Consider the following 20,362-nt stretch of genomic DNA (forward strand, 5'->3'; position numbering starts at 1 on the left):
GACAGATGAAAGCTACTATGATGGTGGGGAAAGTAGCATTTGCTATGTATGGATACTTTTAATATCCTGTACTTTAACTTTAGTTTTATTAGAGTAAAGCCACAGTAAGCATTGCTAAGACTCTATTCACATTGGCATCGCAGGCCCCATTTGGAGCCTCCGTCGCAGGTTCCATCATTTTCAAGGAACAAAATAGCGCAGCATGCGGTGCTATTTTATCCAGCGCTATTTTGTCCGGCAAAACAATGGAAACCTTGATGTAAACTGACAGAACACAATAAAGTCGATGAGTTTCTTCGGGCGCCGTTGGTTTTCGTCATGCGACGGAGCTGGCACTTTAGTTTCTGTCATTGTTCTGCTCCTATGACTAAGCAGAACAATGGAAAAAAGATCACAGATGTGAATATAGCCTAATGGTAGTCGACAAGAAGAATTGCATACTTGAACCCTGAAGCAGTTTCAATTATACATAATAAAACTATTTGTCTCTGAAATAAAAAAAATAAAAACTCAGTTACATCAATTTGTTAAAAGTTTTTTCACAAGTTTCTTAGTTATGTATGTTTATGGGAAAACTCAGTGCCAAACAATCAGGAGCAGACCCCGGAAACTGGGAAGTAATGGGATAATAAGTACTGTTTATGCTGGACAGAACCTTCTCCCTCCTACTTTGAATACAGAGTTTAGCTCTGGAAGAGGAAGTCACATAGTAGCTGTTCACCAATGACCAATGACGTAAAGCAGCATGACAGTTTAGATTGTGAGAGTAAATGGCTGGCTTATAGGTGCTACAGCTGAGGGTTATGATACAATACAAAAAGCTCTGGTAAGCAATATGGATGGCTTTATGGAGAACTATGGCTGTAGGCACTACGGCTGACATTATAAGGCATTATGGCATTATATATATATTGTGACATCTTGGGGACCACTTAGCTCACAGGATCGCCATCTCCAAGGTGAGATGGTTGGCACACATATAAAGTTCACTCCAACTCGTTGAATAAAAGTTTAAACCAGCCGCAGATAGCTTTATTGTCTTCACCACAGCAAGCAGTGTTACAACATTAAACATACAAAATAAACCCTAGGCCGTCCAGCCTCATTCAGTGTCCCTCACTACGAGACACTACGAGACTACGAGACACTGAGCCTTGTGCCCAAGACATGGACTGTCTGTATGGAGTGGAAGCCCGCCCTTTTCCTTCACACTCCAGCAAACCAGGCCCTATTATGGGCTTTACACCCAAGCAACAGCAGAGAAACCCCTCTCTGCTGTACATGCTCCCTGATTGCTTAAAACCTGAGTTTCTGCACTGTCCAGTAGCTACACTGCTACAATATATATATATATATATATATATATATATATATATATATATATATATATATATATATATAATATACTATGGCTGGTATATGCAATACAGCTGATGTCATTATATACTATGTGGCCAAGAGTATGTGGATACCTGACCATCAAACCTATATGAGCTTGTTGCACATCTCATTCAAAGGCCACATGCGATAACATGGATTTGAGGCCCCTTTTGCAGCTATAAAAGCCTTGACTATTCTGGGAAGGCTTTCCACGAGTTTTTGGAGTGTGTCTGTGTAACATTGTGCTTATTCAGCCAAAAGAGCAGTTATGAGGTCAGACACTGATGTTGGATGAGAAGGCGTGTCTAGCAATCAGTGTTTTGATGAAGTTAAGATCAGGGCTCTGTGCGGGCCACTCGAGTTCCCCTACACTAAACTTGTCAAACCATTTATTTATGGACCTTGCTTTGTGCACTGGGGCACAGTCAGGCTGGAACAGGAAAGGACCTTCCCCAAACTGTTCCCACAAAGTCAGAAGAAAATAATTGTCTAAAATGTCTTAGTATGCTGTAGGGTTAACTATACCATTCAATGGAAATAAGGGTTCTAGCCCAAATCCTAAAAAACAGGCCCAGACCATTATCCCTTCTCCACCAAATTTTACAAAGCACTCTGCATTTTGGTAATAGTGATGGTGATATTAGGCTTGTGTGCATCTGCTCGACCATAGAAATATTTCATGAAGCTTGTGATGCACAGTTCTTGTGCTAATATCACTTCCAGAGGCAGTTTACGTTGTAGTAAGTGATACAACCGAGGATAAGCAATTTCTATGCACCATACGCTCAACAGGCCCGCTCTGTGAGTTTTTGTGGCCTACTGCTTCCTTGCTGAGCTGTTGTTACTCCTAGGCGCTTCCACTTCACAATAATAGCAATTACAGTTAAATTAGAAATTTCCCGAAAATGGCTGTGTGCTTGATATTGTGCACCTGTTTGCAGTGGGTGTCACTGCAAAACCTGAACTCAATAATTAGGAGGGGTGTCCACAAACTTTTGGTCATATAATGTATATGTACTAAATATTGTGTTTCAGGTGTGACCTATAGATTCAGGAGTGTATTGTGGAGGATCATAGACAAACTAGTTGTGTCACGTAGCCATCACTACAGTTCCAACAGTGATTGTTTTACAGATCTCAAAATGCGAATTTGCCTAGATATGCATTGATACATTAACATGGCGGTAATCTGAACCCCCCCCCCCCCCATTATCAAGCAAAATCCATTTCTAGTTACAGAGCAGAGGAGTTGCACTGCAGGAAGTGGGGTGGTGTCTCTGCTAAAGCACACTCCAGTGTCTTCACAGCCTGTCCATAGAAGTCTATGGAGAGGGGAGGGGGAGCAGAAGGACAGAAACACACAGACATGTTGCAGCTGCTGGTAAGATATAATGTGGGCTTAAAGTGCAGACTCTCAGCTTTAATTTGTGGGTATTCACATCCTAATTTGAGTAAGGGTTTGGGAATTACAGCTCTTTAATATGTAGCTGCCTCTTTTTCAAGGGACTAAAGGTAATTGGACAATTATCTCAAAAGCTATTTAATGGGCTGCATGGGCTATTCCCCCGTTAATCCATCAGCAATTAAGCAGGTAAAAGGTTTGGAGTTGATTTCAGATGTGGCATTTGCATTTGGAAGCTGTTGCTGTGAATCCACAACATGAGGTCAAAGGAGTTCTCAATTCAAATGAAACAGACCATCGTTAGGCTGAAAAAAATTAAGAAATCCATCAGAGAGATAGCACAAATGTTAGGAGTGGATAAATCAACAGTTTGGTACATTCCTGAAAAAAAAGAGCGCACTAGAGATCTCGTGGACTCCGAAAGGCCTGGATGTCCACCGAAGACAACAGGTGTTGATGATTGCAGAATCCTTTCCATAGTGAAGAAAAACCCCTTTACAACATCTACCCAAGTGAAGAACACTCTCCTGGACTGGAAGTAGGTGTATCAGTATCTAATTCTACCATAAAGAGAAAACTTCATGAGAGCAGGAGGGGGGAGCAAAAGGACGCAAAAATAGAAAGGCCAGATTAGACTTTGCCAAACAACATCTAAAGAAGCCAGCCCAGTTCTGGAACAGCATTCTTGGACAGATGAAACTAAGATCAACCTGTACCAGAATGATGGGAGGAAAAAAGTATGGAGAAGACTTGGAACGGCTCATGATCCAAAACACACCACATCCTCTGTAAAACATGGTGATGGCAGTGTGATGGCATGGGCATGCATGGCTGCCAAAGAAACTGGGTTACTATTGTTTATTGATGATGTGACTGAAGACAGAAACAACCGTATGAATTCTGAAGTGTTCATGGATATACTTTCTGCTCAGATTCAACCAAATGGAGCAAGGTTGATTGAACGTCGCTTCACAATACAGATGGACAATGACCCAAAACATACTGCGAAAGCAACCCAGGAGTTTTTTAAGGAAAGAAGTGGAATATTCTGCAATGGCCAAGTCAATCACCAGATCTCAACCCGATCGAGCATGCATTTCACTTGCTTAAGACAAAACTTAAGGCAGAAAGACCCACAAACAAGCAACAACTGAAGACAGCTGCAGTAAAGGCCTGGGAAAGCATCACAAAGGAGGAAACCCAGCGTTTGGTGATGTCCATGAGTTCCAGACTTCAGGCAGTCATTGCCTGCAAAGGATTCTCTACAAACTATGGTGCAACAGTTGTGACATGCTCTAAGGTATTGGCCCTTGGGTATACCTCGCCTCAGAGCCATCAGATTTCAACTTTCCCACAGTAACAGACTATTGGTCGCTGTATTTTTGCAATAAATATTAGTTTGAATAACTCATGTGTCGGTCTTAGAAATACTGACATCCAAAACTGTTATATGATTTTCGTGGATTTCAGACATAAAAAACAGCCCCATCTCGTTAACATTGAGAATGCCCATCAATTTCCCCCTTTGTTCCTGTCCATAGGATCAGAACGTCATCGATGAATCTGATCCACAGGACGATATAAGTTGTCCACTTTTCCATAATTTCATTGAAGACACACTTTCTCCCACCAGCCCAGGTACAGATTGGCAAAGGTGGGAGCACAGGGACTCCCCATCGCAACTCCTCTGGGCTGCTGGAAAATCTTCTGATCGAACAAGAAGAAGTTACGCTCCAACACAAACTTCAGTAGGTTAATAATAAACTCATTATGGGCCTGATATTGTGTTCCTCTCCCATTCAAAAAATATTAAACCGCTCTACACCCCCGGTCATGAGGGATGGAGCTATACATCAAGTGAAGCCAATAAAACATTGGTATCTCACCGAATATCCTCAAGTTTCCTCAGAGCGTCCATAGTGTCCCTTACATATGATGGCAGGGACACCACAAATGGTGTGAGGATTTAGTCAAGGTACAGACTGGCACTTTGTGACAAACTGTCTATTCCAGATACAATTGGGCGTCCTTTCAACAGGCCTTCCACAATCCGGGACGTCATGAATGACGTTCTGAACACGGATTGGTGGTCTGCCAAGATGACGTCAATCGGTAGGAGGGATTGAGCCTTTAAATATCCGGCATCTCCGCGGCGCGTGTACGGCTAAGACATTAGAGTCGTGCACACGCCGGGAGACCGAAAAAGCACAGTAACCGGCTGAATGAAAGTATAATCCCTGATTATGTATCCCACAACCTGGGGATACTGAAATGCATAGGATTAACAATTGGTGGCAAGGATTCAGAGAAACATATTACAATAAGGAGAGATTGGCGGTATCCTATCACCCGTAGTCGCATCTCCCCTTTCTGACCGCTTGCTTGTGCCTGTTTAGAGACTATTAGGCTTACGAGCCAGTTTTATCAGCAATCTACTAATAAAGTTATATTTTAATCGTTCTTTCAGGCTGTGATAGTATTACGACTTTAGGAGAACGGAACGTGATATTGGCTATACAGTGAATGATTCTCTACAAAGTATTAACAAAAAATTTTTTTTACTTATGGTAATATTAATTTGTCAAATTACTTTTGGGCCCCTGAAATGAGGAGGCTGTGTAGAAAAATGGTTGCAACTCCTAAACGTTTCACAGGATATTTTTGTTTAACCCCTTGAATTAAACCTGAAAGTCTACACTTCAATTGCATCTCAGTTGTTTCAAGTCCAAGTCATGAAGATTGTGTCACTGTCCAAATAATTCTGGACCTAACTGTATATATATATATGTATATATGTATATATATATATATATATATATATATATGTGTATATATATATATATTTTTATATATATATATATATATATATATATATATACACAGTCCAATTGTGGATTGTAGATGAACACAACACTCCACACAGCTATATATTAGGCCATGTGCACGTTACCAGAGGATGAATCAGTTCCCCAGCTTAAATACATAGAAACCATAGGACAAAGTAACGGCACCAGGACTTCCAGATAGATGAAAAAAGGGTGGATTTATTCACCTCAAGTGAGCAGCGACGTTTCGGTTCATCACAGAAGCTGTGCAACACTACAAAAGGGGGACGGCAATGGGGTCCAATATGGTCCCCACATATGCAAATATCTTTATGAGGTGGATTGAGGAGGACCTCGTCTATGTGTCCCACCACTACAGCCATATGTTGTGGTGGCGATACAAAGACGATGTTTTCCTTATCTGGACCGGTTCTATATGTCAATTACAGGAATTTTTCTCTTATTTGAACACTATGAACTCTACGATTAAGTTCACTATGTCTTATAACACCTCGTCAATTGTATTTTTAGATACGTGTACTTCAGTATCTGATAATGGCCTAGTCTCTGATCTTTTTTAAAAAAAAAAAACAGACGGAAATAATATTTTGTATTATACTAGTGGCCATCCAAGAACAATGTTGAAATCTCTGCCCTTTAGTCAGCTGATCAGTGATCACTGCTCACTTGAGGTGAATGAATACAGCCTTTTTTCATCTATCTGGAAGTCCTGGTGCCGTTACTTTGTCCTATGGTATATATATATATATATATATATATATATATATACATATATATATAATAGATTCAAATAGAAGAGCAGGATTCTCCTCTTCAATGTGTGCAGTGTATAGAAGACTGATAGCTGTTAGGCTCCACCCAGTAGCTCCAGGGAAAACAGAATTAGAGCCTACAGAACATTCAGAGGGGAAAACTGCAAAAAAATGCAGTGATTGGCACTGGGGTCTTGGTTTCAGCTTTTACCAGGTGCAATATCTAGATGGGAGTTTGTATTTTCTCCCCAAGCTTGCATGCATTTCCTCCAGACTACTTCAAGTTTTCTCCCACACACAAAAACATACTGATATCTGTAAATAATAAGTGAATTACTTTCCTTTCAAATTTAACCCAGTATGAGTATGTGTTTGAGCTTGGGAAATCAGATTGTAAACTCTTTCTGGGGCAGGGACTGATATGAATGATTAATATCTGTGTACAACAGTGCATAATATATTGGCACTATATATCATCTTTTAAGTCTTTTTTATTATTTTTTCAAATCTGTCCATTGCTACTTCCCCAACATTATGATTACATCTCTACTAAGGCTCTATTCACACGACAGGGTCCAAGTATCGGCCAAGAAAAACGTCCGTTGTGTTCAGTTTTTCTCGCCCGTTTTGCATTGGTTCCGTTTCTAACGGCCGATTTTGACCCGATTTGCATTCGTTTTAAAAACGGATGAATTTCATTTGTAAATTTTTTGCGACACACTTCTCTCTGTAGATAATGCCACACACTGCCCTCTGTAGATACTGCCACAGCCCCCCTGTAGGTAGTGCCACACAGCCCCCCATGTAGGTAGTGCCACATAGCCCCCTGTAGGTAATGCCCCACAGCCCCATGTAGCGTTTGCTCGGTCATCTACTGATCGTTCCCGTTTACACAGGGCAATTATCGTCGGCCTGATAATCGTCCTGTGTAAAACCCCCTTAAAGGGATCCTGTCATCAACATCTTACCTGTTAAACCCCTCAATAGCCGCAGCTGTCCAGAGTTCGTTCCTGTTCTCTTCATTCCTGAAGTCCTCCTCTGTCGGTAAATGTAGTCATTTAAACTCTTCCCGCCTTTTATGGTAATTATTTTTCCCTCTGGGACACAGCTTCTTAACCCCGCCCACCGCCGGCACCTGTCCGGCCCTGACTGGCTAAGGAGCTGTCAATCAAAAAGAAGGAGGTGGAGTCCACTCTGAGACGCTGGAGGAATGAAAATCTGACTCTTTTAGGATGAAGATTTGACTCTTTTCTGCTCGTTTGCATACGGCGTGGGACCACTGAAAAACGGAATACTAAAGGTACAGAGCTTACTTAGAACATATTTATAGCTTAGATGACAATGATTTTTCACCCACTTTCACCAGGTATTGCTGGCTTTATAGCTAAAATGCTGGTGACCGGTTTCCTTTAAGTGTATGTAATCTATCTCACCTTTCTGTCCCCTTTTCTTGGGTGACATGATATTGCTTTGTTGTCAGTCGTGTCCTTAATTCTTGCTCAGTAAAAACCACCTTGCAAGTCTTTTTTCCCTTTCGGGTTCCTGGAAATAGCAAAAACAGAGTTAATAAAAAATTTAAATTCCAGAATAATTACCTTGGCATTCAGCAAATTCTCAACATCTGAATTCATTATTTAGTTACTATACCTGTTCTTAAATTACAATGACAGCTTAGCCAGGAAATTGCACTGGAGCAAGGACAATATGCTGCAGCCAAAGTTCTGCAACTTTCTAATATATATTGTTTCAACTCTTCCCCATTTTTAAGATATTTGTTTGCTGTCAGTGAATGGGAACACTCTTGCTTAGATTCAGAAATAGCAAACTAGTACATAGCTAGTTCTGTTCTCAGCTGAGAAGTGAATATTTGTTGCAGAACTTTCATATATCTGAACGGGGCTTGTAAAAATCCATGCACATGCTGCAGAAGAAGCACTAAGCCATTGAAATCACTGTTTATTATCCCTGTTCTATAAGATCACGGTGCATATTATTTCCATACTGTGACATTACGCTGTGCAAAAACCTTTTCCTATTACTTCACATTGTTTATTACCCATGTACTGTGACATCGATGTGTATATTATCACTGTGCTGTGACATCACTGTGGTCCTTAGCCGTTATATCACTATGTTTATTATCCCTCTTCGGACACGTTCCCTGCTCTGTGACATCACTGTGCATTGATCCCATACTGTGGCATTGCAGTGTGCAATAACCTTTTCCTATGACTTCACAGTGTTTATTACCCATGTACTGTGATATCACTGTGTGTATTATTCCTGTGATGTGACATGACAGTGGCCATTAACGGTGACATTACTATTTTTATTATCCCTGTTCGTTCTGTGACATCACTGCGTGCATGTTTTCCATCCAATGACTTTACTGTGAGCAATAACCTTTCCCTATGACTTCACAGTGCTTATTATCCATTACTGTGTTTGTTAATCCTTAGTAACATCACATTGGACATTATATCTTTATAGTGATACACTGTAACTGTAACGTCTATGGCCACGGCCCGTCGTTCTGATTCAAACCTCGACGGCCGTGGCCATCTTACCTGCTTGCAGCGTCGTCCTCCTGTGAGGCGCCGATACTCACTTCCGGACATCGAGACTATCTCCGGCGGGAGCGTGCGCCCACGTGTGCACGGTCTTAAAGGGCCAGTGTGCACATTTTGCAGGAAGTCTGCAATCTAGCCCAGGATGCTCTGGGCTATAAAACGGGCTCTGCCCTCTTGCTCTTTGCCAGAGCGTTGTTTGTTACCCATATTTTGTCGTGCTAATGGTCTCCCAGTTTCCCAGTGTACCTTGTTCCTGTGTCCCGTATCCTGTTTCCGTATTACCAAGTTCTAGTGCCGTGTTGTGCTGTTGCCGTGCTGTGCTACAGTCTCGCTTGATTTGCTACGCCTCACCTGACGTCTTCCCGCCGCCTGGTCCAGGACGTGCCTGCCTCGCTACTGTCTACGTTGCCTCAGGTATCCTCGCTGAACTATTGAACTCTGTATTTACCTGTTTGGCCAGCTGCCATCCCGCTACGAGGTACGGCCCAGTTGGTCCACACCCCGGTGCGTGACAGTATGCTCTGGCCATGGACTCCGCTGGTCAATTCAAAGGCTTGGCACCCTCCCAAGCCATGCATGCTGGATCTCCGAGCTAGGCAGGATCAGCTCCTTGTGGCAGTGGACTCTATGGCGCAGCAGCTAGGGACGCTAGTTGCTTCTCTTCCTGCCTCTATGCAAGTCCCTGAAGCCGATCCCCCTGTTACTCCTACTGGCAGTTCCTGTCCGGATCCACGGTTCTCGCTGCCATTGCCCTCTCGGTTCAATGGAGACGCCAGTGTATGTCGGGGGTTTCTGAACCAACGCCACATTCATTTTACCCTGCACTCCCGAGCAGTTCCGTCGCACGGAGCCAAGATCGCATTCATCATATCCCTCCTGACTGGCAAGGCCCTGGCATGGGCTAATCCTATCTGGGAACGTAAGGGACCCGAGACCCAAGATTTCCAGGGGTTCGTGCGAATATTCCGAACTGTTTTTGAGGAGCCAGGGCAAGTCTCATCGGCAGCCACTGCCATCTTCAACCTTCGCCAAGAGGACCCCTCCGTGGGCGAGTATAAGAACCAGTTCCGGACTCTGGCAGGAGAGCTATCCTGGAACAATGAGGCTTTGGTGGCATCCTTTTGTCATGGCCTGTTGTCCGAGATCAAGGACGAACTGGCCGCTCGAGACCTGCCTCCTGCCTTGGACGACTTGATTCTGCTTGCCACTCGGGTAGACATAAGCCTGAGGGAGATCTCACGAGGTTTGTCAGGAGCGTCGGCGCCCTAGACTGGCGCCCAACTTCCAGCAACCCCTCTTGCCTGCTTCTATTGCTTTGCCCGAGGTCCCGATGCAAGTAGACCGACTAAAATTATCGGTCCAGGAGAAACAGCACAGGCGCACCTCTGAACTTTGCTTATATTGCGGCCACGCTCCCCATGTTGTGCGTCTGTGCCCTCACAAGCCAAAAAACACCAGCGCCTAGGTTTGGTTGGAGAGACAACCCTGGGCGTCAACACATTGAATCAAGAACTCTCTTCCAAACTATTCATTCCCGTAAACATCATTGCTGGCGAGAGGTCCCATCCAGTCTCTGCCTATCTGGACTCCGGCTCTGCAGTCAACTTCATCTGCCAGGACCTTGTGGATCTTCTTCAGTTGCCTACTATCCCGCTTGAAAAGCCGTTGATCGTTGCCTTGGTGGATGGACTGCCATTGCCTGACCCAGTTGTGTCCGTAACCAAGTCGTTGAGACTCAAAGTGGGAGCCCTTCATGCTGAACTCATCTCCCTGTTCGTCCTGTCCAAGGTAGTCAACCCCATGCTGCTGGGTTTGCCTTGGCTCCGTCTGCACGCCCCCGTCTTGGATTGGAACTCTGGAAAGGTTCTCCAGTCAGGCCCAAAGTGTCTTGACCGCTGTCTGGGACATATCCAGTCGCCACAGCCTGCCCCTCTTCAGCCTTTGACAGGGTTGCCTTCTTGTTTCTCCATGTTCTCCGATGTCTTCAACAAAAAGGAGGCTGAGACCTTGCCGCCACACCGGACATAAGATTGTCCGATCGACCTGGTTCCTGAATCGTCTCCTCTTCGTGGTAGAGTGTACCCTCTCTCCTTGCCAGAGACCCAGTCCATATCGGCCTACATTAAGGAGAACCTGGAGAGGGGTTTCATTCGTAAATCCTCATCCCGGGCCGGAGCGGGGTTCTTCTTTGTTAAGAAAAAAGATGGATCGCTACGATCTTGCATTGACTTCCGAGTCCTAAACCAGATCACCGTGAAGAACAGGTACCCTCTGCCTTTGATTTCTGAACTGTTTGATTGCATACGGGGGGCGAAAACATTTTCTAAACTGGACCTGCGGGGGGCCTACAATCTGATCCGGATTCGTCGGGGTGACGAATGGAAGACTGCCTTTAATACTCGTGATGGGCACTACAAATACTTAGTTATGCTCTTCAGCCTGTGTAACGCCCCCGCAGTATTTCAAGAATTTGTCAATTCCATTTTTCGTGATCTCCTTTATGTTTGTGTTGTGGTGTATCTCGATGACATTTTGATTTTTTCCCCAGATCCAGTAACTCATCAAAGTCATGTCCGCCAGGTGTTGCTCCGTCTAAGAGAGAATCGCCTTTATGCCAAGCTGGAGAAGTGTGTATTGTGAAGAAGTCTCTATCCTTCCTGGGCTATATCATCTCCGATCAGGGCCCCAAGATGGACCCCCAGAAGGTAAAGGCTGTCCTGGAGTGGCCACGCCCCCAAGGCTTAAGGGCCTTACAACGCTTCCTAGGATTCACCAATTTCTACCGGCTGTTCATCCCCCAACTTCTCATCTTTGACTGCTCCTATCTCCACCCTCACTAAGAAGGGTATGAATGCCAAAATGTGGGCTTTGGAGGCTGAAGCTGAATTTGAATCCTTAAAAAAAAGCTTCACGTCTGCCTCCATTCTGTACCATCCTGATGTATCCCTACAGTTTTCGTTAGAGGTGGACGCCTCCTCGGTTGGTGCTGGTGCACTGTTGTTCCAGAGAGGATCAAAAGGCAAGGCTGTGGTATGTGGCTACTATTCTAAGCTGTTTTCTTCCGTAGAGCGCAACTACTTGATTGGGGATCGGGAGTTACTGGCCATCAAGGTGGCTCTGCAGGAGTGGAGACATCTACTGGAGGGCGCAGTTCATCCTATCCTGATCTTCACGGATCACAAGAATTTGACCTATCTACAGACGGCCCAGCAGTTGAATCCTCGTCAAGCCAGGTGGTCGTTGTTCTTTGCTCGGTTCCGGTTTGAACTCCACTACAGACCTACCGACAAGAATGTGAGGGCCGACGCCTTGTCTAGATCTTTTGAAACTAAGGACGCCATGGAATCTCCACAGAATATTATTGACCCATCCTGCATCTTCTCTGTGAATCCCCTGCAAGTTAGAGACAGTCCCCCGGGAAGGACTTTTGTGCATCTGGCTGACCGAGGAAGAATTCTTCGCTGGGGTCACAGTTCTAAGCTGGCAGGTCACGTAGGTGCTCGTAAGACCCAAGATCTAATCACCCGTCAATTCTGGTGGCCCACGCTACCCAAAGACATTATGGACTTTGTCTCCTCATGCACGGTATGCGCAGCAAATAAAGTTGCTCACTCCAGACCTGCTGGCCTGCTCCAACCACTGCCTTTGCCTCTTGCCCCCAGGCAACATGTCACTATGGATTTTGTCACGGATCTTCCTTCTTCTGCGAGTTGCAGTGTGATCTTGGTGGTGGTGGATCGATTTTCCAAGATGGCTCATTTCATTCCCTTGACCGGCCTGCCGTCTGCTACGCGATTGGCTAACCTCTTCATACAACACATCTTCCTTCTGTACGGCTTGCCCCTGCATATTGCCTCGGACCGAGGGGTCCAGTGCACCTCGAAGTTTTGGAGAGCACTCTGCGGCCTCCTCGGTGTAAAATTGGACTTCTCTTCGGCCTATCATCCCCAGTCCAATGGGCAAGTCGAGAGAGTTAACCAGATTATGGAGAACTATCTACGTCACTTTGTTTCCAGGCGCCATGATGATTGGGTGCAGTTGCTCCCGTGGGCAGAGTTCTCTTATATCAACCACAGTGAGTCGACCACTTCCAGTCCGTTCTTCATCGTCTACGGTCAGCATCCTCGTATACCTCTTCCTGTTTCTACTATGTCCCAGGTTCCTGCAGCCGACTCGACCTTCAGGGACTTTCTACAGATTTGGCAACAGACCCGATCTTCTATCCTGTTGGCAGTGGACCGCATGAAGAGAAAGGCAGATACAAGAAGACGGGCGCCTCCGCAGTTCCTTCCAGGGACTAAAGTCTGGTTGTCTTCTAGGAATATCCAGCTGAAGGTGCCGTCGTGCAAATTGGCCCCTAGGTTCCTCGGACCCTTCGAAATCCTGCTACAGATCAACCCGGTATCCTACAAGCTGCAGCTCCCCCCTACCCTCAGGATTCCTAACTCCTTCCACGTCTCCCTGCTGAAACCCGTGGTCCTGAACCGCTACTCCAGGACTCCTAGTTCCGCAGTGGTCCCTGGCCGCTCATCGGGGACTTTCGAAGTAAAGGAGATTCTGGCTACCAAGAAGGTGGGAGGAAGGATATTTTATTTAGTGGCTTGGAGGGGGTTCGGCTCAGAAGAGAGGTCTTGGGAGCCAGAGGAGAACATCGATGTTTCTCTCCCGCTCTGGTCCCAAGAGGGGGTGTAAGAGGGGGGATACTGTAACGTCTATGGCCACGGCCCGTCGTTCTGACTCAAACATCGACGGCTGTGGCCATGGACATCTTACCTGCATTCAGCATCGTCGACCTGTGAGGCGCCGGTACTCACTTCGGGACATCGAGACTATCTCCGGCGGGCACGCATGCCCGCACGTGCACGGTCTTAAAGGGCCAGGGCGCGCATTTTGCAGGAAGTCTGCAATCTAGCCCAGGATGCTCTGGGCTATAAAAAGGGCTGCCCTCTTGCTCTTTGCCAGAGCGTTGTTTGTTACCCATAGTTTGTCGTGCTAATGGTCTCCGAGTGTCTTCCAGTTTCCCAGTGTACCTTGTTCCTGTATCCCGTATCCTGTTTCCGTGTTACCAAGTTCTAGTGCCGTGCTGTGCTATTGCCGTGCTGTGGTACAGTCTCATTTGATTTGATACGCCTCACCTGACGTCTTCCCACCGCCTGGTCCAGGACGTGCCTGCCTCGCTACTGTCTACGTTGCCTCAGGTATCCTCGCTGAACTATTGAACTCTGTATTTACCTGTTTGGCCAGCTGCCATCCCACTACGCGGTACGGTCCACACCTCGCTGCGTGACAGTAACATCACTGTGACTATTATTCCTGTGCTGTGTCTTTATTGTGGTCATTACATATGTGCTGTGATGTCACTATCTTTATTGATCACTATCTGTGCAAAAATATCAGTTTATTTTCTCTGTTTTATGATATCACTGTTTAATATAACTGTACTAACAAATCACTGTGTTTATTATTCCTAAGGCCTCTTTCACATCAGCGTCGGGTTCCGTTCATGGGTTCCGTGAAACCTTTACGTCGGAGGAACCCATGAACGGAAAGACAAACGGAAACCATAGCTTCCATTTGCATTACCATTGATTTCAATGGTAATGCTTCCGTTGCAAATGGTTTTCGTTTGTCTCCGTTCCGTAAGGTTTCCGTTTTTTTTAAGTGGAAACAATAGCGTAATCAACTACACTATTGTTTCCTCTGTGTTTGATGCCAACACAAAAAAACACTCTGTATGGAATCAGAAGAATACAGAGGTACTGTAGAGAACTCATGTAGCTTTATAGCAAACTCTATTACGGCTTCATACTAAAGGACGTGTGCGTATGACGATGAAACGTATACACATTTATATAAATCCCTTAGCATTTATGTTTTCCTCTTTTACGTTATTAAATGTAAGCCTATTTAACACCATGTATTTTATACTTTAGACAGAGGCTGCCTGCTGGTGCTATTTTAGCGCTCCATACAGTTGGTAAGGGGACAATCCCTTCCTCTGCCTCCTTTTGTACAGTTCTGTCTCTGTACTGTGCTCTGATGGCTGGCTTTGAAACTTCCTGTTTAATACATGGACTTTACCCCACCACCCTTACTTGTGTGGTGCCATCCTTCCCACAGTGTCAGTACATCTCTATGATGTCTGAAGGTAGGTGAGTCCTCCATCCATCATTTAGGCCCAGACAGTCAATAGTATAGTGCGGGGGATCTGTAGGGCCCTGCTTGACCGTAACTGTCTGTAGTTACTAGGGCCTTTTGCAGTTTCCATTAAGTGAAAATACATGGGACTCAGTTAACAAGAGTGACAGGCAGCGGCATCTTGCTCCTATTTATTTTTATCATTTCATCTGGGCTCCTGAAGGCAATACCAGCCATACTGCCCTATTGGGGGCCCTGGCCTGAGGCGCATCAACAGTTACGCTACTACATAAGAGGATACCAGTGCCATAAATTGTATATAAAGTTGAGGGTCACTATTAATAGTAGTAATGGGTACTGGAAGGAAATTAAGGTATAATGTCATCAAACAGGGGGCCTGTTCCATTTAAACCTTTATTTATATTCAATGGCTAAAAAGGGGTTAAAGGTGCCCCCCCCCCAAAAAAAAAAACTTCCTCTTTCTCAGTTCATTGTTGTGAATGAATTCTTGTTAAACGATATTGGCAATTGAGCAACAGTTAAGCTAGGGCAATACAGTATTTTTGTAGCTCAATAGACAACTATCATGACATTTTTCATGCAACTGCTACAAATCAAAAATAACAATAAGAAAAATATTGGGTTAAGAAAGTTGCATCCAATCCATGAGCATTAAAATTTTAGCTGATGTGTTATGAAAGTCTTGAATACCATTTAAAAAAATTCAAATAAAATCTAAATATAAGTTGGTGCTTCATTCTTCTTATACAGGGCTCCTAATCCCCTGCACTAACATAGTTTTCATTGTTTACATGCTTAGTACGGAGCCACACAGCCTCTGTGTGCTGCTATAAAGGCTCTTTTGGGTGCCATAAATACAGCATCCGAGGGAGCATGCCACAATTTTTTTCTGTCAGATAAGTATGGAAAAAAACCTACAAAAAAAAACCTGTGAAATTGGATACATACTGAGCTACAGCAGAGGCCCCATGCTCCTCAATGAGAACCCTATTATTATAGTATGTACATAAGGCTTTAGAAAAATATCAGTGTTGTTTATATTTTTTTAAGAATTTTAGTGGCATTGGTGGACTAATACCACATAACCACATATAATAAATGTGGATGTGCAGCTCATTTACATCATGACAGCCAGTGATCACCATTTCATTCATTTTACTGTGTTTGACAATGATGTTAGTGTTTAGTAAGCTGGGGTTTACTTGTAGTCAATGCTGACACCTAATGGTGAAAGGCAATAAACCAACAAATCTTTACCAAAAAGGAAGTGTTTAAATGGCATGTTAAAAAAAGCTATAAGTTCACACTAACATTAGTATACGTTTACCTCTCTTCCATCAGAGGAAGAGAGGATCGAAAGATTGAATGGAAAGCAACAGTTTAGTTAGAATTGATTTCAATAGTAATTATTTTCTTTCAGTTGCTTTCCGTTTGTCTCTGTTCGCTAGGTTTCCGTTTTTTTTTTTTGACGGAAGCAAAACGTGCAGAACTTTTGTGAAAAAAATGGAAACCTAGCGAACGGAGACAAACAGAAAAAAAAGAATTACCATTGGAATCAATATTAATTCTAATGGAGCCGTTGCTTTAAGTTTAATCTTTCGATCCTCTCTTCATCTGACGGAAGAAAGATAAACGTACACTAATGGTGTGAACTTAGCCTAAGACCATTTTCAAATGGCAGTATTTTGCATTAGTATTTGTAAGCCAAATCCTGGAGTAGGTCACTCACGGAAGGGGTACAACTCCTTTCATTACTTTTTTCTGTTTATTTTCCCCTCTTGTTTTGCTTAATAATACTGATGCAAAATACCCTATGGGGAGATTTATAATGACTGCGCCTGTCTTAATAAAAAACAAGCTGGATTCTATGTTTCATACTTTGCGGGGCTCCTCTTATTTGCTTTTTAGGCTCATCCATGCTGTTGCTGTATAATAATAATAATAATAATAATCTTTATTTATATAGCGCCAACATATTACGCAGCACTTTACAATTTAGAGGGGACATGAAACAAACAATATCAGACATTACATAGTGACAAAGTTCATTTACAATTCAAATCTGGGGAGGGAGGACCCTGCTCGCAAGAGCTTACAATCTATGAGGACATAAGGGAGACACAAAGTGTAATAGTGTTTGTTCTGTACAATGGTCCGGCCATTTTTATACACATGGGGTGGTAACATAAAGCTGCATGAGCCTGTCACCAGCCAGTATCCGTGTATGACGGACATGAAGAGAAGGAGTGTTACGGAATCTTATTCTGATGACTAATCTAAAAGGAGGGCCATGGAAAGGAGTCAGATTAGGGAATGTTATAGGCCTGTCTAAATAGATGTGTTTTCAGGGCACGTTTAAAACTGTGGATATTGGGAATTAATCGGATTGTCTGGGGTAGCGCATTCCAGAGGACGGGTGCAGCACGAGAGAAATCTTGGAGACGGGAGTGGGAGGTTCGGATTATGGAGGATTTTAATCTAAGGTCGTTGGCAGAACGTAGAGCCCGAGTAGGGTGGTAGACAGAGATGAGGGAGGAGATGTAAGGAGGTGCAGCACTGTGGAAAGCTTTGTGGGTGAGAGTAATAAGTTTGAATTTTATTCGGAAGGGGATGGGCAACCAGTGCAGTGACTGGCACAGATTAGAGGCGTTGGTGTAGCGGTTGGTCATAAAGATGAGCCTGGCTGCTGCATTGAGGATAGATTGGAGAGGGGAGAGTTTAGTGAGGGGAAGACCGACTAGTAATGAGTTACAGTAGTCAAGACGAGAGTGAATCAGAGCAACAATGAGAGTTTTGGCGGTTTCCTCCGTAAGAAAAGAGCGGATTCTGGAGATGTTTTTGAGGTGAAAATAACAGGAGCGTGAAAGTGATTGTATGTGAAGAGTAAAGGAAAGATCTGAGTCAAAAATAACCCCGAGACAGCGGGCGTGCTGCTTAGGAGTGATGGTAGTGCCACACACAGAGATGGAGACATCAGGTTTAGGGAGGTTAGTAGATGGTGGGAACACAAGAAGCTCAGTTTTGGAAAGATTCAGTTTCAGATAGAGAGAGGACATGATGTTAGAGACAGCAGACAATCACTGGTGTTCTGTATTAGAGCAGGGGTGATGTAATGGGAAGAGGTATCTGCCAAATCTGCTGATGGTTTGTCCAATAGGAGCTGTGTAGAGAGAAAAGAGCAGCGGACCTAGGACTGATCCCTGAGGAACCCCGATAGCAAGGGGAAGAGCAGAAGAAGTAGAACCAGCAAATGACACACTGAACGAGCGGTCAGAGAGATAGGAGGAAAACCAAGAGAGAGCCGCGTCCTTGAGGCCAATAGAGTGGAGCATGTTAAGTAGGAGTTTGTGGTCTACAGTGTCAAAGGCTGCAGAGAGATCCAAAAGAATAAGGAGAGAGGATTTACCGTCCGATTTAGCCACCAAGAGATCATTTGAGACTTTAGTAAGGGCAGTTTCTGTGGAGTGTAGAGTGCGGAAACCAGATTGTAAGGGGTCAAGAATTGAGTTAGCAGAGAGATAGCAGATAAGGCGAGAGTAGACCAAGCGTTCCAGGAGTTTGGAGATGAAGGGCAGATTAGAGACTGGTCGGTAGTTAGCAGTGCTGGATGGGTCAAGAGTTGTTTTTTTCAGTAATGGGTTTATAATGGCATGTTTAAAAGCGGAGGGAAAGATACCAGAGGAAAGAGAGAGGTTAAATATTTTAGTCAGGTGACTAGTGACAGCTGGGGAGAGGGACTGGAGGAGGTGTGAGGGGACAGGATCACTAGGGCAGGTAGTAGGACGAGAAGAAGAGAGGAGCCTAGAGACTTCTTCTTCAGTTATTGGGTCAAATGCTGAGAGTGAAGAAGAGGGAGTGCGGGAGGGAAGGGGATCGATGTTACTAGGGGACTGGGAGATAATATCATGCCGGATGTTGTCAATTTTAACTTTAAAATAAGTGGCCATGTCTTCAGCACTGAGATCTGTGATTGGCGTCTGCACTTTAGTACTAAGGAGGGAGTGAAAAGTATCAAAGAGGCGTTTTGGATTATTAGATAGTTGGGAGATGAGAGAGGTGAAATAGACTTGCTTGGCTCGCTGAAGGGCAGAGTTGTACGTTTTGAGCATAAATTTGTAATGGAGGAAATCTGCATCCAAATGCGATTTTCTCCACAGTCTTTCGGCACATCTCAAGCACCGCTGAAGAAAGCGGGATTGAGGCGTGTGCCAGGGTTGTCGTCGTCTTTGTCGTGTGGTTCGGAGTGTAGGGGGGGCTACTTCATCCAATGCATTTTTGAGAGTGTTATTATAAAGTTTGGCAGCCAGATTGGGACAGGAGAGGGAAGAGATAGGGGACAATGAGGACTGTAGACTGTCTATGAGTTTCACAGTGTTAATGGCATGTAGATTTCTGTATGTCTGATACGTAGGGATGACCTGAGGAGGCAGAGAATATTTGATAGTAAAGGAGAGAAGATTGTGGTCAGAAAGCGGGAGAGGAGAGTTAATAAAGTCAGAAACTGAGCAGAGCCGGAAGAAGACCAGGTCAAGCGAATGCCCGTCTTCATGTGTAGGAGAGTTAGTAAGTTGTGACAAACCTAGGGACGAGGTTAAAGATAGAAACTGGGAGGCAGATGAGGAGATTGGGTTATCAATGGGGATGTTGAAGTCACCCATGATGAGAGTGGGTTTTTCAGAGGATAGAAACTGTGGAAGCCAGGCAGCAAAATGATCCAGGAATTGGCGGGGTGAGCCCGGTGGGCGGTAGACAACTGCCACACGGAGGGCAAAAGGGTGAAAGAGTCTGAGGGTGTGGACTTCAAAAGAGGGAAATGTGAGTGAGGGGACCGGGGGAATGACCTGAAAAGTGCAGTGTGGAGAAAGAAGTATACCTACTCCTCCACCCTGCCTGTTCTCAGGTCTGGGGGCATGAGAGAACTGGAGACCACCATAAGATAGAGCAGCAGGGGAAGCATTGTCAGACAGGTTTAGCCATGTTTCTGTAAGAGCCAGAAGGTTGAGAGAGTTAGAAAGGAATAAGTCATGAATGAAAGTGAGTTTGTTGCACACGGATCGAGAGTTCCAGAGAGCACAGTTAAAAGAGACAGGAGAAGACATACAAGGAATGGCAAGAAGATTTGCAGGGTTTCTATGTGTGACAGGTAAGTGGTTGAGCTTGGCAGAAGAAAAGGGAGGACCAGGGTTGGGAGAGATGTCCCCTGCAGCTAGTAGCAGGAGAATGGAGAGAGAAAGCAAATGGTTATGTTATTTA

General features: G+C 44.4%; 1 protein-coding gene across 5 annotated transcripts in view; it reads right to left on the minus strand.

Annotated features, from left to right (window-relative positions):
* MSRB3 (methionine sulfoxide reductase B3) overlaps window positions 1-20,362 on the minus strand; it is a 173,287-nt gene that overhangs the window by 86,219 nt on the left and 66,706 nt on the right. For all 5 annotated transcript variants that reach the window (XM_075855003.1, XM_075855004.1, XM_075855005.1 and 2 more), the window contains one exon: window positions 7,814-7,922. In XM_075855003.1, the coding sequence (XP_075711118.1) occupies window positions 7,814-7,922 (109 nt within the window). The remainder of the gene's footprint in view (window positions 1-7,813; window positions 7,923-20,362) is intronic.

This window comes from Rhinoderma darwinii, chromosome 3, assembly GCF_050947455.1.
Source record: "Rhinoderma darwinii isolate aRhiDar2 chromosome 3, aRhiDar2.hap1, whole genome shotgun sequence".
Lineage (NCBI taxonomy): Eukaryota > Metazoa > Chordata > Amphibia > Anura > Rhinodermatidae > Rhinoderma > Rhinoderma darwinii.